At 38.4% G+C, this 21,797-nt stretch overlaps 1 protein-coding gene across 4 annotated transcripts in view; it reads left to right on the top strand.

The window, feature by feature from the left end:
• Orc3 (origin recognition complex subunit 3) overlaps window positions 1-21,797 on the top strand; it is a 56,731-nt gene that overhangs the window by 1,616 nt on the left and 33,318 nt on the right. For all 4 annotated transcript variants that reach the window (XM_021159991.3, XM_021159992.3, XM_085839435.1 and 1 more), the window contains exons 2-9: window positions 2,103-2,157; window positions 5,972-6,069; window positions 8,189-8,333; window positions 14,541-14,645; window positions 15,594-15,739; window positions 17,069-17,202; window positions 19,274-19,433; window positions 21,124-21,237. In XM_021159991.3, coding sequence (XP_021015650.1) covers window positions 2,103-2,157; window positions 5,972-6,069; window positions 8,189-8,333; window positions 14,541-14,645; window positions 15,594-15,739; window positions 17,069-17,202; window positions 19,274-19,433; window positions 21,124-21,237 — 957 coding nt within the window. The remainder of the gene's footprint in view (window positions 1-2,102; window positions 2,158-5,971; window positions 6,070-8,188; window positions 8,334-14,540; window positions 14,646-15,593; window positions 15,740-17,068; window positions 17,203-19,273; window positions 19,434-21,123; window positions 21,238-21,797) is intronic.

Below are 21,797 nucleotides of genomic sequence, written 5' to 3' on the forward strand. Positions count from 1 at the left end.
GAGCCTGAACTTGAACTCATCTGCCTTCCTGAGCCTGCCAAGTGCTAGGATTAAGGGTGTGCACCACCTTACCCAGTTCCTAGATAAAGACTTCCTGTGTTTTTATTAGCTTTATTTCTATTTTTATTTTTCCTTGGCTACAAAGTTCCAGATGTTTTGAGTGCCCTAACTCCTAATCCTGTTTGTTGCTTAAGACTTCATTGCGTTTTCTTTTCTGGTGGTGAATGTAACAGTGTGGACTTTGTGCACACTACACAAAAGCTTTACCACAGCTGCTTCTCCAGCCCTTCCAGAGATGGAGAGTTTTTTTTTTTTTCCAGAAAGCAATCATTTCTATAAAACTTGGAGATGATAGTTTTTTCAGAAAAGCACTTTTCTTTTTGCCCTAACAGAAATATCTGTGTTGATAATCATGAAAGAAATATTATATAAATAAGAACCTTTAAGGACAATTTCCAGAATTCATGGAACTGCAAACGTTTATTTTCCTCCTTAAACCTATCAAGTATTGTTGTTTTTTTTTTTTTTTTTTTGACATATTTTTTGGCTGATGGTTAAGGTGGTTAACCACGTTACTGTTCATTAATGTTTGTTGCTTATATTCATATCCTTGTGCTAATATTTGTTATACTACTATCCATTCTATAACTGTTTGGCTGTAACGTGTATATGGAAAGAATGCAGTAATAAGCTTGTCATGCTACCATGCACTTCTTAGAAATATGTACAATATGTCCATATACACGTTACATGGCTGTAACGTGTATATGGAAAGAATGCAGTAATAAGCTTGTCATGCTACCATGCACTTCTTAGAAATATGTACATAGACCTTTACTAGTTGCAAGACCATGAGGTACAGCTTAATTTGGAACATGTAACCCACATGGCTACTTTATATTTTGCAAAGCTGTTTAACAGTAGTCTGAGATGACTTTTTTTTTTGTCATATTTTACTTCTTGTAATCTTTCATTTTCTATATAAATGGAAGTCTTAAGAGACTATTCATGAAATGTAACTTTCATTTTGGCAGAATACACTGCAACTAGAAACTTAGCTAAGTTTCAGTGGTCACAAATAATAATAGCAAACTTAATGTAGCTGGAAAATTACTTAGCAAGTATTTATTCATTCTGTGTACTGGTCACCTAATGTATTTATTTGTTAGTACATTATAAACATCGAGGAGGTGGTTATATATAAAGTACATCTGTGCTGTAAGTGTGCTCACAATTTACCAGGAAGATAAAGCAAAGATGTTTGAGTCCTGAGATCTCAGGAGAAGCATTTCTGGCGAGAGAGTCCAGGAGGGTCTCCTGAGAAGACGAGGGCTTGGTTTGTTTTGATTTGGTTTGGTTGTATAGCTAGGCTTACACACACTCATGTAAGGGATTTTCTGTCTCCACAAGCACTAAGATTGCAAGTGTGGAAACCACGCCTAGGTTTTCTAACTGTATAAAGCAGGCTAGCCTCAGTCATGACAGTTCTCTTGTCTCAAGTGGATTACAGATGTGAGCGATGAGCTTTGAGCCAAACTGAAATGGATAAATGGAAAGGAGCTTATTGATTGAGAAAAGGTGTCAGATGAAACATCCTGGTTGTAGATACTTAGAGTTAATTAAGCAAAAAATCCTCTTGGAATGAGTGTTTTTAACTTAATCCATTTTAATGCACATCATTAATGTTTATGAAACTTGAACTTAAAAAAAAAAGGTCTATCTCTTCCTTAGGATGGGTCCTAAAAAGTGTGAGAACTTACTGGATTGAGGAGGACGAAATGGATGAATTTTTCAAGACTATTCCACTTCTGTATTTCTTTTCTTTCTTTTCTTTTTTCTTTTTCTTTTTTTTAAAAAAGATTTATTATTATACATAAGTACACTGTAGCTGTCTTCAGACACACCAGAAGAGGGCATCAGATCTCATTATGGATGGTTGTGAGCCACCATGTGATTGAGATGGAAGAGCTATATCTCCCACTCCAGTTCCCCTTTAAAGAACTTGCTTGTTGATAGAGTATGTGGGTAATTAAATCTGCCTGCTCTGTACCTAATTTGACTTTATGCTTTATTCCTCCTTCCCTCCCTTCTTTTTTAAACAGGGCTGCTTTGTGTTTAAACCAGACTTCAAAAAAAGAAAGATCTTTGTGCCAATAGGTAAAGTACCATAACATCCAATTTGTTTATTTTTCTTCCCCTAGATCTTTTTATTTCTTTTAAGATTTATTTATTAATTATATGTAAATACACTGTAGCTGTCTTCAGACACCTCAGAAGAGGGCATCAGATCTCATTACGGATGGTTGTGAGCAGCCATGTGGTTGCTGGGATTTGAACTCAGGACCTTTGGAAGAGCAGTCAATGCTCTTAACTGCTGAGCCACCTCTCCAGCCACCCCCCACCACCCCCCCAGGTCTTCTTAAACTTAAGTGATAATAAGTAAATTTCTTTAATGTTGGAGATGATTCAGTATACCAGGAGTAGTTTAAAGAAAAGGTTATTCCTTCATTATGTATGAAAGACACATACCATACAATGACATCTGAAACCACAATATAACAATATAGCAATATAATTATAACAGTATATTAGTATATTAAAGCAATTATTATGTGCTGAACTGTTCTAAGCACTTTAGTTTGTTTAATCTCAGCAACTGTGGGGAGTGTAGTATTATTTCCATTAATATATATGAAGATTCCTGACAATAGAAACACTTCTCTCAGTCTTAAAATGCTGTAAACATCAGAGAGTTAGGATTTGAGTCCATCCGCTGTGACTTTGACCTCATGCTCTAACCGTGGCTGTATGATACCCTCTTTTAATGTGAGGCAAATGTTTGCATAGAACTTTACATTGGATTGCAGTGATTACATAAGGTTTATTTACAGTTTATAATATCAACATGTCATGTGTACAGTATAATTTGAGCATTGTTTCAGAACTGTTAATTTTTCTTTCATTGTGCTGGCTTAAGATTAATGTTTTATTACAGACAAAAGTGTTTGGGAATTGACTGATTGAAAGAAATGGGATGAGGGAAATAAATCCCACTGTTTAGCAGCTACCTTCACCTTTAGTATTTGAAGCAGATTGACTGGAGAAGGTTTATGTTCTGCCCACCATATATCCCCTGACTTGAAGATATGTAGATGTATCCCTAAGCAAACACTGGTGAATTCTCCCACCTGATAGTGTGTTATGGAAGACTGCACACGTAACAAAACAGTTGGTAGAACTGGGTAAAAGATTGAAAGAGAGCCTGGCAGCCGTGTGGCAGGGCTGAGCATACACACTGACATAGAAGCTGAGCTGAGGGGGAAGCCTGGATAGCAGTGTCCATCTGCAGCTCTTCTCGCTGTTGCTCACTGTGACCTGACTTCAAGGACCGAGAGAAGTGATGCCCATAGGCTGGTGTCCTGCTGGTGCCTTCCCAGCTTCGAGGATCATCTTCACTGTGTACTTTGGCTGTGGTAACTCAACATGTGAACTCATGCCTTAGTTTGCTACGTAACATTTTATCACCATCCTACCAACCAATAGAATACAGTGACTTTTTTCTGTTTAAGGCAACCTTTTGCTTTATCTTTTACAATCTCTCTTTGTTTTTTGCATCTTAATATAATAACTTTGCCATCTTGATATTTTAATGGCAAAATTAAGACACTTGTGAAAACTAAGTCAGCTCTTATAAGGAGGAACATGTATTCTAGATTACCAATGAAAGGCATAGCACTCCCAATAGGATGCCAGAGTGAAAGTTCTGCCTTATAGAAAAAAGCAAACATCGGAGTGAAATACTGATTGGCAGAAAGTAGGAAATGGTGAGGAACATAAGATATGTGAGTGAAGGAACAAGCTACTACTGTTTTAAAGTATGATTTTAAAATAAATATATCTAGGTATGTAGGGCCTGTGCTGTCTTCAAACTTGGAGTACTTTTGCTGAATGCTGGCCTTTATATTTGTCTTTGGCCTGGATATGAATTTTTATAACCATTAATTTTTTTTTCTTTTTACCAGCTCAGTCTATACATTTGACTTAATTCAGTTACTCTACCAGTGTTAATTATTTTGAGAAGTGCCAAGCTGACTATTAATTTCCTAGCATGTGGGTTTTGTTTGGTTGTTGTGGGATCTTTTGTTTTTATGTGTGTATTTTTGCCTCTGAGAGTACGTCATTGTGTGCATGCCGGGTCGCTGCTGCAGAGGCCTGAGGATCGTAGCAGCTACCCTGGAAATGTAGCCGCAGGTGGCTGAGCACGGTGTGGCTCCTGGGCCGACTCAAGCCCAGACCCTCTGCAAGAGAAGCAAGTGTGTTAGCTGCCGCACCTCTTCTCTTCTCTAGCCCGTTTGTACTCTAGATTCTGTTTGAATCCAAGAGGAAAATTCCTTGGTGACTGTAGGATGAGAATTGGTATGGAAATAGAACAAAGTTCCCAAACCGATGTTCAACTAAGAGAGCATCTGAGATGAACCGGAGGTGGGGTAGTCAACATATAAATACATTTCTGCTGTGTCCAAATTGGAGGTCCCAACCCGTTGCACGTTATGAAGTCACTTTAGTAAACCGTGAAATAGAACACATTTGCTCTTAGAGGATAAGAGTAAAAGTTGTTTTCTGGGACTTTTGTTTTTATGTCTACTGGAAATATATTTGTTAAATTTTCAAAATAATATATTCCTTGCTACACATTTTTTTCAGAATTATTGCAATAAGAATATTTTGACAGAAAGGCTGACAGGAGAGAACAGTTTTAAATATATATAAGGTAATACACATTAGAGCAGAGATAATTCTCAACTGTTAGGAGCATTGGCTGCTTTTGTAGAGAACTGGGGTTGATTCCCAGGCCCCACATGGCAGCTGACAACTATCTGTTATTATCTATACTGTATGTAACTATCTGCTGTTAGCTCCAGTCAAGGGGATTCAACACTCTCTTCTGCCTTTCTTGGCAATGCATGCACCTTTTAATAGAATTGAATTATAAAAAAAGAAAAGGGTCTGGTGAGATGGTTTAGCAGTTAAGAGCACTGGCTTCTCTTCTGGAGGTCCTGAGTTCAATTGCCAGCATCCACATGGTGGCTCATGACCACCTATAAAGGGATCTGATGTCCTCTTCTGGCATGCAGGTGTTCATGCGGACAGAGCACTCATACATAAAAAAATTAAATGGAAAAAAAGGCCGATGATGGTGGCTCGTACCTTTAATCCCAATATTTGGGAGGCAGAAGTAGACAGATCTCTAAGTTTGAGGCCAGCCTCCTCTACATAGCGAGTTGCAGGATAGCCAGGATTACCTATACAGAGAAACCCTGTCTTGAAAAGCTAGAGGGGGGCGGGAGGGGAAGAGAGGAGAAGAGAGAAGAAAAGACAAAAAAGAAAGTAATACTTATTAAGTCAGGCTGGACTAAACTATTAGGACAAAAAAGTATGAAAATTATTTGATAAAGTTAAAGATGATATGGATGAAAACCTTAATGTTTATATAAACCTTGAACTGAAAATCAGCAAGTCAATGCTTAGAGATTCTTAGTAAGAAATAGAACTCTAAAATTTTAAATGTCCTTTATATTATGGTAAAAATTGAGATTTAAATTAAATATAAATGATAAACTATATTGTTTTTCTCCAAATGTAAAGGAGACATGTATATGTAGATACATAGTTTTTTGATGCATAGAGGCATAGAAAATGTTTTGAGCAGAGGCAGGCGGATTTCTGAGTTCGAGGCTAGCCTGGTCTACAAAGTGAGTTCCAGGACGGCCAGGGCGATACAGAGAAACCCTGTCTCGAAAAAACCAAAACAAACAAACAAACAAACAAACAAAAAACTCCCAAAAAAAAGAAAAAAAAAAAAAAGAAAATGTTTTAATCCCCTCTCCCATGCTGTTTGTCTCTATGTACAGTCTCTTAATTTTATTGTGTTAAAAAAATTGACTTTCTGGGGTTTTTTTTTTTTTTTTAGAGGATTATTTTAATAATGAGGAACTTGACTCTGAGGACAGTAAACTTCGATTTGAAACATATAGCTTGCTATGGCAACGGATGAAATCTGAAACAGAGGTGAATAATTTCCTTTTTACATTTCTGTAATAAAATAGTATGAGTCTTGTATTTATTACTTCTCATATCTAACGGTGTATAAGAGTATACATAGAAAATGAGAAAGTACAATCAAACACAGCCTATATACCACAAGTAAAACAGGTGTCATGTTCTAAATGTTATGCATGGCCTTCGTCGCTGCAACACGATCGTTTCTAAGAAAAAGAAAATCACTGTGGTGAACTCTTAAATTCAGTTAAGAGGTTACACAAGTCTGAAATGAAGCCATTTTGAAATTTGTGCTGGCATCCAGCTTTTGCTGTGTTTTGGTTTGGTTTCTTCTTGAGACATAGTCTTAAGCTCAGGTTGGCCTGGAGCTTACTGAATATTCTGGCTGTGAATATCATCAGTATAGTAAAGGCAGCAGCTCCAGTGCCAGCAGCTCGTTCGGCTTAAGCGACACGCTGCTATAGTGTCTTGCTTTTGAATGAGAGTTGCACACAGTTTTTATGTGGGTGCTAGGAATTCCAACTTAGGTCTTCTGCTTGCACAACATGCACGTTTACCCACTGAGGCATTTTTCCAGTGCACCTGCTGTCCAGTCTCTTACTGTTTCCCATCCATCTTTACTACTTTACACTCCACAGAAGAGGGTATTGAATTCACTGGGGTTGGAGTTAACAAGGAGGGAACTGAGCTCCAGTCCTCTGCCAGAGGACTTTAGCTGCTGAAACACTGTACACAAGATCTTGTCTAGGTTTCTTAACGTAGGTTACAGTAACACTCCCTGAGCTGCATCCCTGACATCCTGTCGTTGAACCTGCCACTAGCTTTGTTGGTTTGAGTCACAGGAACATGCCTCCTCTTCAGGCAGATGCAGCTCTCTCAGACTTTGGGGTGGGTTTCATATAGCCCCTCACCAACACCTCCTCCTTCATCCTCTGCCTGCCGTGTCACTCTTGTGGCTCACTAGGTGTCCTCTTTCCAGTCCCAGTCCTTTTATCTCATGGTGGTTGTTTCAGTGGAGACCTTTACCTCCCCGCAGCGCCTTTCCTCACATTGGATCTTTAATGCTAAGCTGTGCCAGTGGTCCTTTCTCCAAATGCTTTCTTCTTTGTTTCTACAGCTTGTTCTTCTCACTTACCTTTGTCTCCTCTCACCCTCTGCATCAGCAGACAGTGCCTTGGTTCAAATGAGTTCCCTCTTCTGCTTACAGTGCATGGTTCCACTTTTATCTCTTCACCTTTTTCCCTAAAAGAAAAGGCTGTTGTTGATATCCACAACATGATTAGTGAGTGGTAATGGAATGAGTAATTGAGAGATTTTTAAATGAAGTAATCTAAAGCATTAATCTCCAGAAAGCCAAGGAAAACCTTTTTTAAAATTTTTGAAGCTGTTACTCATTTTTGAGGTCTGCTTCCTAGCCCTGTCAGAGATAATGTTGGCATTCTAATGATGGTTATCTGGGAGACTGTCTGCATAATGAGACCATCTTTGGTAGCTAGGTATCCTTCACTCTCATAATCCTGTAACTTGGTGTCCTTATCCCTCCCTGCCTTAATCCCCAAACTTCAACCTGTCCCATTTACCCACAGTTTTTTTCTGATTGTCACTTTCATTCAGCTCTTTAGCCCTTCTATTCCCTCTCAATACACTGTGTGCTTGCTCACTGTGTGTTAAGATACCTGTGCCTGTCCCATTCTGTCCCCTTCCAATACATTGTTTCTGCTTGTTGTGTGTTAATACAGTCTAGGTTTCCCCCTCTTCTCTTCCCTTTCAATACAGTTTGTGCTGGCCATTGTGTGTTGATATCTGTGGGGATTTTTTTTTTTTTTGAGTTTTTCGAGACAGGGTTTCTCTGTGTAGCCCTGGCTGTCTTGGAACTCATTTTGAAGACCAGGCTGGCCTCAAACTCAGAAATCCGCCTGCCTCTGCCTCCCGAGTGCTGGGATTAAAGGTGTGCACCACCACTGCCTGGCATCTGTGGGGTTTTTTACCCTGTTGCTCTATTGCTGCTTTATCTCATCAACTAAAATTACTGAACATTCAAAGGGAAAAGAAAAATTAAAAACTCCTACACCAGGAAAGAAAAGAAATACAACTACTAATAACTCATGAAATTTTGTTTTCTTTGCAGCAATTACAGGAGGAATTAAATGGAAATCTGTTTGATAACCTAGTTGACTTTCTGCAGAAGTCCCATCCTGAATTCCAGAAAAATTCAAGAGACTGGGGCTCTCAAATGAAATTCAGAGAAATTCCAACAGCTGCTCTTATTCTTGGTATGTATGCATATTTGTGCATATTCTTGGTATGTATGCATATCTGTACATATTTTTAAAGCTGGTTTTGCTATTGATACTAGTGGAAAATATCTTGTTATGATAAAACTCCTATAAATTAAAACAACTATGGTTTGATTTACATACTTTGTAAATGTTTATTATATATTCAGGTATCTGTAGATAAAAAGAAATTGATCTAGCTACATTACTAGTAGAAGAACTGAGGAAAACTACAATTGTTTTTTTTGTTCTTCCTGTGTGTTTCTAGGGTAATGACATTTGAATTCAATAATAAAACACTAGTGTGTTAGTGGATTTAATTATTTCTACCTTCTTAAAACAACATTATCTTCAATGAAATTTATAATACTTATTTCTTGCACTTGAAATCTTAATTCAGATTCTTTTAACATTAATTGCATAGAGAAGAATTTGTATAAATTGTATATAAATTATTTCCAGATTATGTTATAATTTTTTAAAATATTTATCAATAATATCTAATTTAGAGCAAGCATATTTCAGGATAATACAAAATATCTGATTTATTAACAGTATTTTTTCAGGTTACCAAGAAAACCAGAATAAATAAGACAAAGAAAAAGCACAACATGTAGACACAAAAGTACAAAGGAAAACTTATAAACACAAAATCAAAGATCAAAATATATACTCAAAAGACCAATAAGACCAAAAAAATGCCTGAACTCATCAATATGAGACAAAAAGTCTCAGAAGTCTGGAGGCCATCTACTGCTGGGTGTGGGGCCTGCCTCATGGTTAACATGCCCAATGAGATGCCACTGAAGAAAACTAACTTTCTTCTGGGGTGTGTGTATGAATATTAAACCTTTCTCTATAGCTTTATCCCCCACCCCTTTTTAATGGGTATTTTCTTCATTTACATTTCAGATGTTAGCCCCTTTCCCGATTACCCCCTTCCCAGAAACCCCATTTCCCAGCTCCCTTCTCCCTGCTTCTATGAGGGTGTTTCTCCACTCACCCACCCACTCACTCTCTCCCTGCACTCAATTCCCCTATACTGGGGCATCTAGCAAACCTTCATAGGACCAAGGACCTCTCCTCCCATTGCTACATATGCAGCTGGAGAGCCATGTGTACTCCTTGGTTGGTGGCATAGTCCCTGGGAGCTCTGAAGCGTCTGGCTGGTTCATATTGTTGTTCTTCCTGTAGGGTTGCAAACCTCTTCAGCTCCTTCAGTCCTTTCTCTAACTCCTCCATTGGAGACCCTGTGCTCAAGCATCCACCTCTGTATATGTAAGGCTCTGGCAGGGCCTCTCAGGAGACAGCCATATCAGGCTCCTGTCAGCAAGCACTTGGCATCCACAATCGTGTCAGAGTTTGGTGAATGTATATGGCATGAGTCTCCAGACAACTAACTTTTCTTTGCACATGGGTACTACTTGCACATAGCTTCTTAGCTAGGGTTGGAAGCTAAGGGTTGGCTCATTACCACCTCTACCTCTCAGCATTGGGGCCCTGTCTGGTTTGAACCTGATCTACCACAATCTCTGTGAGATGCATGTGTCAGTCTTGTGTTAGAAAGTCATTGTTTCCTTGGTGTTATCTCCTCTGGCTCTCACAGTCTCTCTGCCTCCTCTTCTGCATGCTTATTGAGCCATTTAATATTGAGTGTTCCAAAATCTCTCACAATGCACATTGTCTGCTTGTGGGTCTGGGTCTCTATAATAGGCCCCCTCTACAGCAAGAGGAAGCTTCTTGGATGATGAGTGAGCAAGGCACTGATAGGAATCTGTTTATTATTGCATTTAGCAGAACAGTAAGTAGTATTGGTTATCCTTTTGGCATAATGGCCTGTTTTCAGGATCTTGGCCACTGAAGCAGTCCAGCACAGGTTCCCTCTCATAGAGTGGGCCTTAAATGCAGTTAGATAGTAGGTGGTCACTCCCATGTTTGTGTCACCATTGCAACAGCATATCTTCCAGGTGAGGCAACCGACATAGATAGGATTCGTAGCTGGACCTTTCTCTGGGAACATACCGAGTACCTTCAAGAAGTCTCTAGTTAGACATCAGCTTGACTTCCTGAGTGTTTTGTTCAGCAATAGAGCCTTACTGTCATTCTGTAGAGAGAAACCAATAAATAGCGTTGGCAGGAGCATGAGTTGTTTGGGAGTCTCTTAGTTACTGTTTGTTTTGTTTTGGTGAAAAAGCATCATGACCAAAGCAACTTATAAAAGAAAGCATTTGGTTGAGAACTTCCCTACAGTTTCAGAGGATTAGTCCATAATCATCATGGCAGGAGGCATAGTGACAGGCAGGCAGGCAGGCAGGCATCTTGTTGGAACAGGAACTAGCTGAGAGCTTAAATTCTGATCCAAGGAGGCGGCAGAATGAAGGCGCCTGGTTCTGGTGTTGGATTTTGAAGTATCAAAGCACACCCCCGGTAACCAGTGACACATCTACTCTACAAAGCCATACCCCAAATCCTTCCTAAACAATCTGCCAACTGAAAATCAAACATCGAGACATATGGGTCTTTGGCGCCTGTCTTAGTCAGGGTTTCTATTCCTAAACAAAAAAACATCATGACCAAGAAGCAAGTTGGGGAGGAAAGGGTTTATTCGGCTTACACTTCCATACTGCTGTTTATCACCAAAGGAAGTCAGGACTGGAACTCAAGCAGGTCAGGAAGCAGGAGCTGATGCAGAGGGCATGGAGGGATGTTTTTTACTGGCTTGCTTCCCCTGGCTTGCTCAGCCTGCTTTCTTATAGAACCAAGACTACCAGCCCAGAGATGGCACCACCCACAAGGGGATCTCCCTCCTTGATCACTAATTGAGAAAATGACTTGCAGCTGGATCTCAAGGAGGCATTTCCTCAACTGAAGCTCCTTTCTTTGTGACAACTCCAGCCTGTGTCAAGTTGACACAAAACCAGCCAGTACAGGGCCCATTTTTATTCAAACTATTACAGTTTCCATGGGGCCATTTTGGCCAATAAGTCACGTAAATTTAGCCTATTCCTGCCACTGGATGTTTCACTTGGTGGCAAGAGACATGTAGCTGGGACTCTGGTCTTTCTCATTGTTTGGTTATTCCATTTAGACTTCTTCCAAATATGTCTCTATTGTAAGAAGCTTTTACAGTAGTGGGTTTCCAGATGACTGCTCAAATGGCACTTAGTGTTAGTTGACTCCTCCCCCCAATCTTCCCTTCTTCATCCTTCTCTCCTTCACTCCACATCTAATCCTCTCCCTGCAGTCACTCCCATGTCTCCCCAGAAGTCTTCATTCTGTCTCTCCTTCCAGGTGGGGATGGGCTAGAAGGAAGAGCTAAGAGGGCCCTCTAATCAGGGTTTGGTGGCGTCCCTAGGGAATGGAGGTAGTGTGTGAGGAGAGGCATCTGCAAGGAGCCGGCTACAGGGCTGGAGGCGAGGCTGTGATTAAGGTCAGGAAGGAGAGTCTTTTTTTCATTGTTTAAATAATGTGTGGTGTTGGGAGTGAGACCAGGAGTTTTATGCATGCTCAGCATCTACCCTCCCATTGAACCACACCTGGTTTACGTTTTTTCATTCTGAAAATAAAATAGAAATTAGTAGTGTTCCAAACATGTATATTGATTTTGCTTCCAATATGTTACTTTTTGTTTGTATGCTTGTTTTGTTTTTGACAAGGTCTCACTGTGTAGACTTGGTTAGCTCAGAATCTTCTATGTAGACCATACTGGTCTCAAATTCATAGAGATCTGCCTACTTCTGCCTCCTGAGTGCTGAGATTAAAGTATGCTATCACACTTGGACCCCAACTTGTTACTTCTTTAGAGTTTGTTAACACTGGGCTCTAGTATTTAACATTTTAATGCCTTTTAAATTCTATTTTTAATACCCTAAGTCTTCTACTGATATTTAAGACATATTTTAAATTATACTTGATGATAGTGTGTAATGTTTTGGGGTAGGGATGTATAGGATCCCACTGTCCAAAAACTCAAAAAGCAGTTACTTCATGCCTGGCACTTGACTTTTTATTTGTAGCCTCTAGTGACTTAGGGTGGCATTACCCTCTCCCCTCACCCAGTATAGAGTAACTATTGAAACTCTTTTTCTCTCCGAATATAAATAAGTTTTAGAAAGTTTCTACAGTAGTAGAAACCATGGCCTTTCACCATAGTCCTTATGTACCTGTCTCCATCCTCCTTCCTTCCCATCCCCATACCATTTATCCCTTCCTCCGTTATTCCCCATCCCCATACCATTTATCCCATCCTTCGTTATTCTCCATCCCTATACCATTTATCCCTTCCTTCGTTATTCCCCATCCCCATACCATTTATCCCTTCCTCCGTTATTCCCCATCCCCATACCATTTATCCCTTCCTCCGTTATTCCCCATCCCCATGCCATTTATCCCTTCCTCCGTTATTCCCCATCCCCATACCATTTATCCTATCCTTCGTTATTCCCCATCCCCATACTATTTATCCCTTCCTCCGTTATTCCCCATCCCCATACCATTTATCCTATCCTTCGTTATTCCCCATCCCCATGCCATTTATCCCTTCCTCCGTTATTCCCCATCCCCATACCATTTATCCCATCCTCCGTTATTCCCCTCCCCCATTCATAGCATCTGCATCTGTCCCCCTTTCCTGAACCACCCCTTCCCATGTCCTCTTACTAGTTTTCTGCCGTCTGTGGTTACTCCAGTTTAAATGAACATATCTAAAAATCCAAAGCTGCATCCCATATGGGAGAGAACATGAAACACTTGTCTATCACAGTCTGGGTGACCTCACTCAGAATTATTACTTCCAGCTTCATCCATTTACCTGTGGATTTCATATCTTATTTTTAAGTAGCGGAATGATATTACATTGTGTATATGAACCACACTGCCATTATTCATTCATCATTAATGGACATCTAGGTTTTTTTTGTTGCTTTTGTGAGTGAAGCAACAATGAACATGGACGAACAGGGTTCTCTGTAGTATGAGGCAGACAGAGTCCTTTGGGAGGACTATAACTAGATCATGTGCTAAATCCATTTCTAGCCTGTTGAGGAACCTCCAGTGTTGAGTTGCATTGTGGCTCCAGTTTGCTCTCCCACCAGCAGGGCGTAACTACTTCTTTTTCCCACATCCACTTGCATTTCTGATCATTTCAAAATCATTTTAATTTGCATTTCTCCAATAGCTAAAGGTGTTAAACATTTTAAAAAATACTTCCTGGCTATTGATATTCACTTTGAGAACTCAATATTTAGTTGTGTTCCTCAATTTTAGTTTAGGTTGATTGCTTTAATGCTTAGTTCTTATAGACCCTAGTTACTAACCCTGTTAGATTTATAGACTTTCCATTCTGTAGGCCGCGTCTTCATGTGAATGGTGGTGTCCTTACTGTGTACACGTTTTTTAGTATCTTGAGGTCCAGTTTCTCAAGTGTTGGTCTTAGTATTGGTGCTAGGGTCTGTTCCAGAAAGCCTTTTCATGTGATAAGTGCAGTCCTTACTTCCTCTCCTCCTGTCAGGCCTATGTCAGGCCCTTGGACCATTTGGAGGTGAGTTTTGTGTAAGATGAAAGATAAGAATCTAGTTGTAGAACCAAGAGATTGCTTTTGGTCGGGTGGCCATTTTCACAGTATTGAAGGTCTGTCAATATAGGAGGTCTTTCTGTCTTTTGGTATCTTCTTTGGTTTCCTAAAATTTTCATTGTACAAGAGTTTTACTTCCTTGATTAAACTAATACTAAGATTGTTATTGACTTAGTTATTTTGAGGCAACTGTGAGTGTCTTTTCTGAGAAGGATGGTTGGTCATGTATAGGACCGGTGCTGATTTATGTTTGTGATGTTTGTGTCCTGCTTCTTCGCTGACTGTGTTCATCAGCTGTGGGAATGTCCTGTTAGGGTCCTCAGGGTTTTACCTATACACAATCATACCATCAATAACAATATTTTGGCTTTTTCCTTCCCTGTTGATGTCATGATTGTCACCTACCCTTGTCATCTCAGCCCGAATTGGCTGTGGGCTAGTCAGGAAGTAAACTGTAGCTCCTTCCTTTAGATCCCAGACTGAGAGGAGCCAGGTGTGGTGCAGTCTTCTTGATTTCTATTGCAAATCCTGCTTTTAAATTGTTCTTACCTGGTGCTCTACTTGTTCTCTAAAATCCTCATTGCTAAATTGTTAATGATGGTGATGACATGATATCGTTTATTATCTCACAGGTGTGAATGTCACCGATCATGATGTGATACTCAGAAGTCTAACAGAGACCCTTCAGAATAATGTCACACCATATGTAGTCTCACTGCAAGCTAAGGATTGTCCAGGTAACATAGAAATGCTCACCTCTTACCCCTCCCCCCACACTTTGTGCATGTCTTACTCATTTCTACTCATTCTCTTAAATCTATGTTTTTCCCACTTGAAAAGGCCATTGATGGTTAAACAGTAGTCCATATGCAGAGCCAGACCTGAGAGTATAAACGGTTCCATCATGAAGCACACACAGTATGTGACTCAGACTTGTGTGCATATAAAGCCATCATATCATAAGCCGTGCACATGGTCACACTCACCTTTGTTGCCAGCTGTACTGAGAATAGAATTAATGTACTTTGGTTGTGATGAATTACAATTAATATCTCAAGGATGTCTTTTAAAAATGATTGCAAATGAAGATTTATAATCAGTAAGATAATACATATAACTTTTATTTTTAAGGACCGTGACATTCTTTTGTCGTCAAAATAATGGAAATATATAATATTCTAAAAATAATGTATAATTTTCTGCCTATATATTTTCTTAGATAATACTTGTAGATAATATACATTTTGATCTGATCTTAGTATGAACTAGTGAAATATACTCATTTATTTTATCTTATTTAGAAAGGGTCTCCTGTAAGCCATAGAGGCATTGAGTGTACCATAGAACAGAAGATGACCTGAACTTCAGGTCCTCCTGTCTTCAGGGAATTTAGGCATACCTGACTACATTTGTGTTTATTTAGTTCTGGGTGTCTACTTTAGGACTTTGTGCATGCTAGGCAATTACACTATCAATGGAATGTGTCCAACAGTAACAAAATTGAATATTAAGGACAGGGTACTAATGTGTAATGGTATTATACTTAGCATATTTTTAACTGTATTGATGAAATATAGAAAAATATACTCCACGTTAAGTATTGCAATCTGCTAATCAAAGGTTTCAATGGCTTTAATTTTGTTTTAAAGATGGAGGTAAGTTTCCTTGCTTTTTATATTCTGCAGATGTGAAACATTTTTTACAAAAGTTTACCTCACAGTTGATGGACTGCTGTGTAGATAGGAATTCCAAGGAGGTGACAAGTGGTAAGGCCCTGAAGAAGACATATTCAATGGATACCCTTTGTAGTTGGTATTCGGCGGTCACACAGGTAAAGGAAACTGACTATCCGGTTAGTTGGCGCGTAATTACTTTACTTACAGCTCTCTGCTAAGAAGCATGTTTGTGAGGCAATCATAGCACTTTGACGGTAGCTATTTTTTCTGAAGCTTCTAGAATTTGAAAGTGTTCTAATATGTAGACTAATTCCTGGTAAGTGCTTGGATTCTTTTTTTTTTTTTTTTTGGTTTTTCAAGACAGGGTTTCTCTGTATAGCCCTGGCTGTCCTGGAACTCACTCTGTAGACCAGGCTGGCCTCGAACTCAGAAATCCGCCTGCCTCTGCCTCCCGAGTGCTGGGATTAAAGGCGAGTGCCACCACGCCCGGCGTGCTTGGATTCTTACGAGGACATTGTATTTGTAGGAGAGTTCCGTGTAATGACAAGAAAACATCTGCAGTTGGTTCTCTTACAGATTATATTTTGGTAGTAATAACCGTAACTTCCTTGCATTACTTCTGATAGTCTTGAGGATTTCCTTCTGTTCAGTAGACACATACCACCTTTTCATGCTGTCAGCTTATTCCTTGAGTAATTCTATAATTTTTAAAATTTAGTTTGATCCATGCTTGGAAATCTTGGGGAAATGTTACTGTATAAATAAGTATATTGAACAAAACAATATTTTATAAGTAAAGTATATTCAAGACAATTATAAATTTCCTTCTACTATGACCATCTATTGCAAATGAATGACATAGAGACCCCTGAACTTCTGTGGTACAACCATAGTCCCAGTTATATTGCTGGGTCACCAGACAGCATGAGTACTGGGTGACATTTTCTATTCAGTGTTTTTGTTGAAATCATACATATGATTTTACTTTGCTTTTTATAAGGATGCTTATAATAATACCTTAATTTGATGTAAATTTTAGATTGTTTTAAGAATTAAAGTCTTTGCAATTTAAGTCCATTATCTTTAAGTTTGATTTGACCAAGTATTTAAAGTCCATTTCAAGATTGAAAGTTTGTAATAGTACATTCAGTGTGTTTTTACATCGACGATACAACTTATTTTAGTGCATAAATGTGTATCAACTGAAAAAATTAGTTGTATCGAAAAGTGTCTTTTTTCTATGTTTTTCAGTAGAAAATCCCTTTGATATTTGTTGTATAGGTCTTTCTGAACCTTTTTCTTAGTGTTAACCATGTCTAGAAACAGATTTTGCTAAAGTAACTGTTAGAATGAACTACTATTTTTATTTGGGAAAAAATAACAATTACTGTAAAATATAAAGAACTACGTTAACAAGTGGCATTGTAGTATGTTTGACTGGGAAGGCTTACTTTTAATCCCTCTGTTTCACATTGGTTTAAAAGAAAGCAGACCCAAAAGTGACAATCAAAAGGAGGACAGCATCTGGCCACTGGCGGTCCCCTCCTGTGGTGCTTATCTTAAAGAGCATGGAGAGCTTCACCAGCAGAGTCCTCCAGGACTTCATAACTATCAGCAGGTAGCCCGACACGCCCATTTTTAATGCAATTGTCTTCTTTTTCACTTTCATTTATTACTGCGTGTGTGTGTGTGTGTGTGTGTGTGTGTGTGTGTGTGTGTGTATGTACGTGGATGTGGATGTGCTGGTGTGTGTGTAATGGTTTCTGTGTGGAGGTTAGAGGTCAGCTTTGTAGGCCTCCAATCAAATTTAGGAGCAGACACCCATAAGGCATTGCATACATTTGGTTTTGCTTGGCCTTCCCTTTTCTCTCACTCCCTGTCTCCATCCCTGCTTAAACTCTTCCTAACACGTGACTCTTGGCTTTTAGGCAAAATTTCCTTTTTCTTTTCTGGTTTTTGTGAGACAGGGTTTCTCTGTGTAGCCCCAGCTATCCTGGAACTCTCTTTTTGACCAGGCTGGCCTCAAACTCAGAAATCTGCCTGCCTCTGCCTCCCGAGTGCTGGGAGTAAAGGCGTGCGCCACCATGCCCGGCTTCCTTTTTCTTAAGACATTACTTTTATCTTAGAAAAAATGATACTCATTTTAAGACCAACTTAATGAAATTCAAAATCTGAATTCAGATTTTTGTAACTGAATCTTCAAAGATCTCCTAGCAAACTATTTTCTTGGTTTTTGATATAATGTTGAAAATCTAAGACAGGTTCATCCTGTTTTTAGTTAACATATATAACTTAGGTAAATAGGTATAAAATGTCATTTATAAGAGTTGTCTCGAGCCAGGTGTGGTGGCACACGCCTTTAATCCCAGCACTAGGGAGGCAGAGGCAGACGAATTTCTGAGTTCGAGGCCAGCCTGGTCTACAGAGTGAGTTCCAGGACAGCCAGGGTTACACAGAGAAACCTGTCTCGAAAAAAACAAACAAACAAAAAGAGTTGTCTCCTTACCTGTCTGTTAAATTGGTAATCCTCTAAGTTGTAATATTCTGTCATGCCTTTTTTTCTTTCTGCGTTTTATCTTTAGAGGCTCTGTGTTCCATATATGTTAACTTGCTAAAAATGTTTTCTGTATGATGTTATCTTATTTTTATATAATATTTCCAGTGAGTATTATTTTAATGTAAGAGTTTTTTAAAGCAATCTTATGAGACTTAAAATTGAAGTAACTCGGCCTATGTTACATGCCTTTGAAATTTGTTTCCAATGTATATTTGTTAGAGTATAGTTAACTTTCTTTTGCATATTCTGTATATCAACTAACATACTAGACATTCTTATGATTTATGAGTTGTAGATACATTCACCACCACCATCCATATACCAGTGCTGGGTCTAGAACCCAGGATTGCATGAATGCCTGAGCAAATTCTCTACCATTGAAGTGTATCCGCAGGAGATTATGTGCTGCACGGTGTTTATGTTATTTATTTAATTTAGATTTTGTGGTACTATGGCCCTCGAAAGTAAAAACTTAGGACAGTTATAAGAGCGTATAGCATTTTATTTCTATGACTAGAAAAGAGCTCTATGCAGCCAATTCTGGAAAACAGTAAGAAATGGGAGCGAGTGGTAAAATGATCAGCCATGATACCAAGAAGTGTGACTTGCAGAAGCCCTCACAAATGATGCCATTGCACTGTAGAAGTAGAAGCCCTTTGTTTGTGTTTGGTTGTGTTGATGTGAAATCATGTTGCGTATGTTTAGGATAAGAATGTAAGGAAGAATACAATGCTCCTGCGTGATGTTCATTAGAAAGATATCTTACATATGTATAAAGAGAAGTATGTGCGAAAAGGAAAGCAGGAAGTTGATGGAAAACCATAAGGAAGACTACATGAGGCTGGCTCAACATTGGTGGGCTATATTCAATGCTAGTGGACACACTGTTGTATAGCTTTGGTAGTCTAATCTCAGGGGGAGCATTTGCTCTTTCTGGATCTCTGTTCTTATTTATAAGAAAAGCATCCATTAATGGCTTGATTTCAGGATTAGAATCTGGGAAGTGATTATTTTATTATTAATATTTTTTATTTTTAAAAAAATGAATGACCTGGGAAACTTAATATTGTAAAATAATACATTGAAATACACTTGCTGAAGAAGCTTCTTCTGTATTTTCTTTAAAAACTAGTCAGCATCTGCATGAGTTTCCTCTAATTCTGATCTTTGGGATCGCCACATCTCCTGTTATTATCCACCGACTGCTTCCTCATTCAGTGTCATCTCTGTTGTGTATAGAACTGTTCCAGTCTCTGTCTTGCGACCAACACCTGACAGTAGTTCTTGATAAGGTAAAAAGAAAAAGTGTTTAACCAATGACAGAGTAAAACCAAAGCTACCAGACATATATTATGTATAATAAATGATACCAGTACATTTATTTCTATGTATCTCAGACTTTGTTCAACTTATGTACATATTTGAATGCTCTTACTTAATTATGGTTAGAATTATGTTTTCTCTTTGCATATAGTTGCCTTCTCAGATAAAAAATAAGCTTTATGAAAGCTACAATCATTTGTATATATTCATTGTTGTTTTTATGACTTAGTTGAAGAAATTAGGCTTTTAAAATGAATTAGGGGTCAAAATACAGCTCACTAATAGAGCACTTGTCTGCAGTGTAAAGGGAGGCCCTGGAAAGTAGGAAGTAAATACTAACGAGTAGTAAGGCACTGACAGGAATAAATACAATTTTATAGAATTTATATACTTCACAGTATTACCAGTATGGTTTGATCTTATATCTTGTATAAAATGATCTAAAGCTTTCAGGTTTATTTTGATTTGATAGGTATGCGTGTTTGTCCACATATATGTATGTGCACCACATTCATGCAGTACTGTGGAGGTCAGAAGAGGGTGTTGTATCTCTACAACTGGAGTTACAGATGGTTGTGAGCCATCTTGTGGATGCAGACAATGACCCACAGTCCTCTGGAAAAGCAGCCAGGGCTATTAACTTCTGACCCATCTCTCTAGCCCCAAAAGTTTTTGTGGACTTTGACAACTGTCATGTTGCTCTTGACAGTAGCTACTAAACTTAGACTATAACTGCTATAATGTTTCTGTGTAATAGCAGCATGATTACTACTGACTGCCACGCAAATCCGTTCTCAGTTCCATTAAGATACGTTTGTGATGGTTGTATTGCGTAGTAATGACAACCTGTGTGTTCACCTATGAACTGCTACTACACTTTGCTACATACAGAGAGCAATCTCATTTATTGACATGTTAGGAAAAAGTCTGTCACTTTGAAATTAATTATAGTCAAATGCAGTTGTTCTTGTGCGGCTATACTTTTGGTAAAAAAAAAAACTGCTAGTATAAGGTTTGATTTTCAGATGTTAAGCATCACTGTAGACCATTGAACACTAACTAAATACAAAATTTCTCTGTATTTTCAAAAAGAAAAATCTTCATTTTGTGTTATTTAATAGGACATAGCTTGCTACTCTTTACTAATTTGGGTTAGTAGGGAGAAAAAAATTTTATCTGGTAAGAAAATGCTACATTTTTTGGTATCTTCTAGTGGAAGACAAAGGGTTATATATTTAATATGCATTATTTGAAGATTAGGAATAAGTTTGGTAGACAACTTTGATTTAGAGGGTAGTTTGAGGATGGGAGTGGTGGTTCTTGGGAGAGAAAGGCAGGCAGATCTCTGATATATTTTTTTAAATTTCTACTTTTATTTTTATTTTTTGGCTAGATAGCCAGTCAGGGATAGCCAGTCAGGGATAGCGGATGAGACCCTCTCTCAAACAAACAGGGATTGTAATACAAATTGCTTTTTGGTATTTTCAGCTTTAAATAAATAAGGTTTATGATTTGGTTGGCATTTGACTGTAGAAAAAAGTATAGCTCTGATTGCGTTCATATTTGTTGTGTCACAGTATAATTCTTAGTCTAGCTATTTATTTCACGTTCATGAGGAGGGCCGACCAAGAACTCTTACTTCCATCTTGTCTCTTTCAGCTGCTTCTTACACCTCAGTTTCCCTTTAAACTAAGTAAAAAGGCATTACAGGTTCTGACCAACATCTTTTTGTATCACGATTTCTCAATTCAAAGCTTCATCAAAGGAATTAAGGTAAGAAAATCTGATGAGTTTGAAAGTTTGCTGTCTAATTCTAATTAGTTAACATTATTTCAGATTGAGTAGTGTAATAACTAAGGCATTTTAGTAGCAAGATCTAGAAAAGGGAAATTGCATTTTTTTCTAGGTTTTACCTTTCCTTTCTTATGCTGAAGTCAACTATAGAAGACAGAATTAGGATTGTCAGTAATGGATGCATTCTAGCTAGTCTTAACCATTGAGAGTGGCAGAGACAGGAAGGACTTATTTTTGTTTAGGACTTGATGAAATTGTGGTGTTTTTTTTACCTAAGAAATGCCATTAACCTTTGATGGGCCAGAGAGTTAACTCTTTAGCTTTGTGTCTTGGTGTCTTTTTGAGTTGGTTAAATGATAATATTAATTACTTCTCTTGACAACTCCCTAGGTTGTCAAAGTATAGTCATTGTGAGTATATGGCAGTTGTCAGTGTCATTAAGACCTATGCGTTGTAACCTTTATGTGTAAGTTACATATGTATATGTTATAACATTTATGTGTGTCATGGTTTATATATTCTTGGACCAGGGAGTGGCA

The sequence above is a fragment of the Mus caroli genome, unplaced genomic scaffold (genome assembly GCF_978045245.1).
Source record: "Mus caroli unplaced genomic scaffold, Mus_caroli_1 scaffold_6, whole genome shotgun sequence".
NCBI classification, from domain to species: domain Eukaryota; kingdom Metazoa; phylum Chordata; class Mammalia; order Rodentia; family Muridae; genus Mus; species Mus caroli.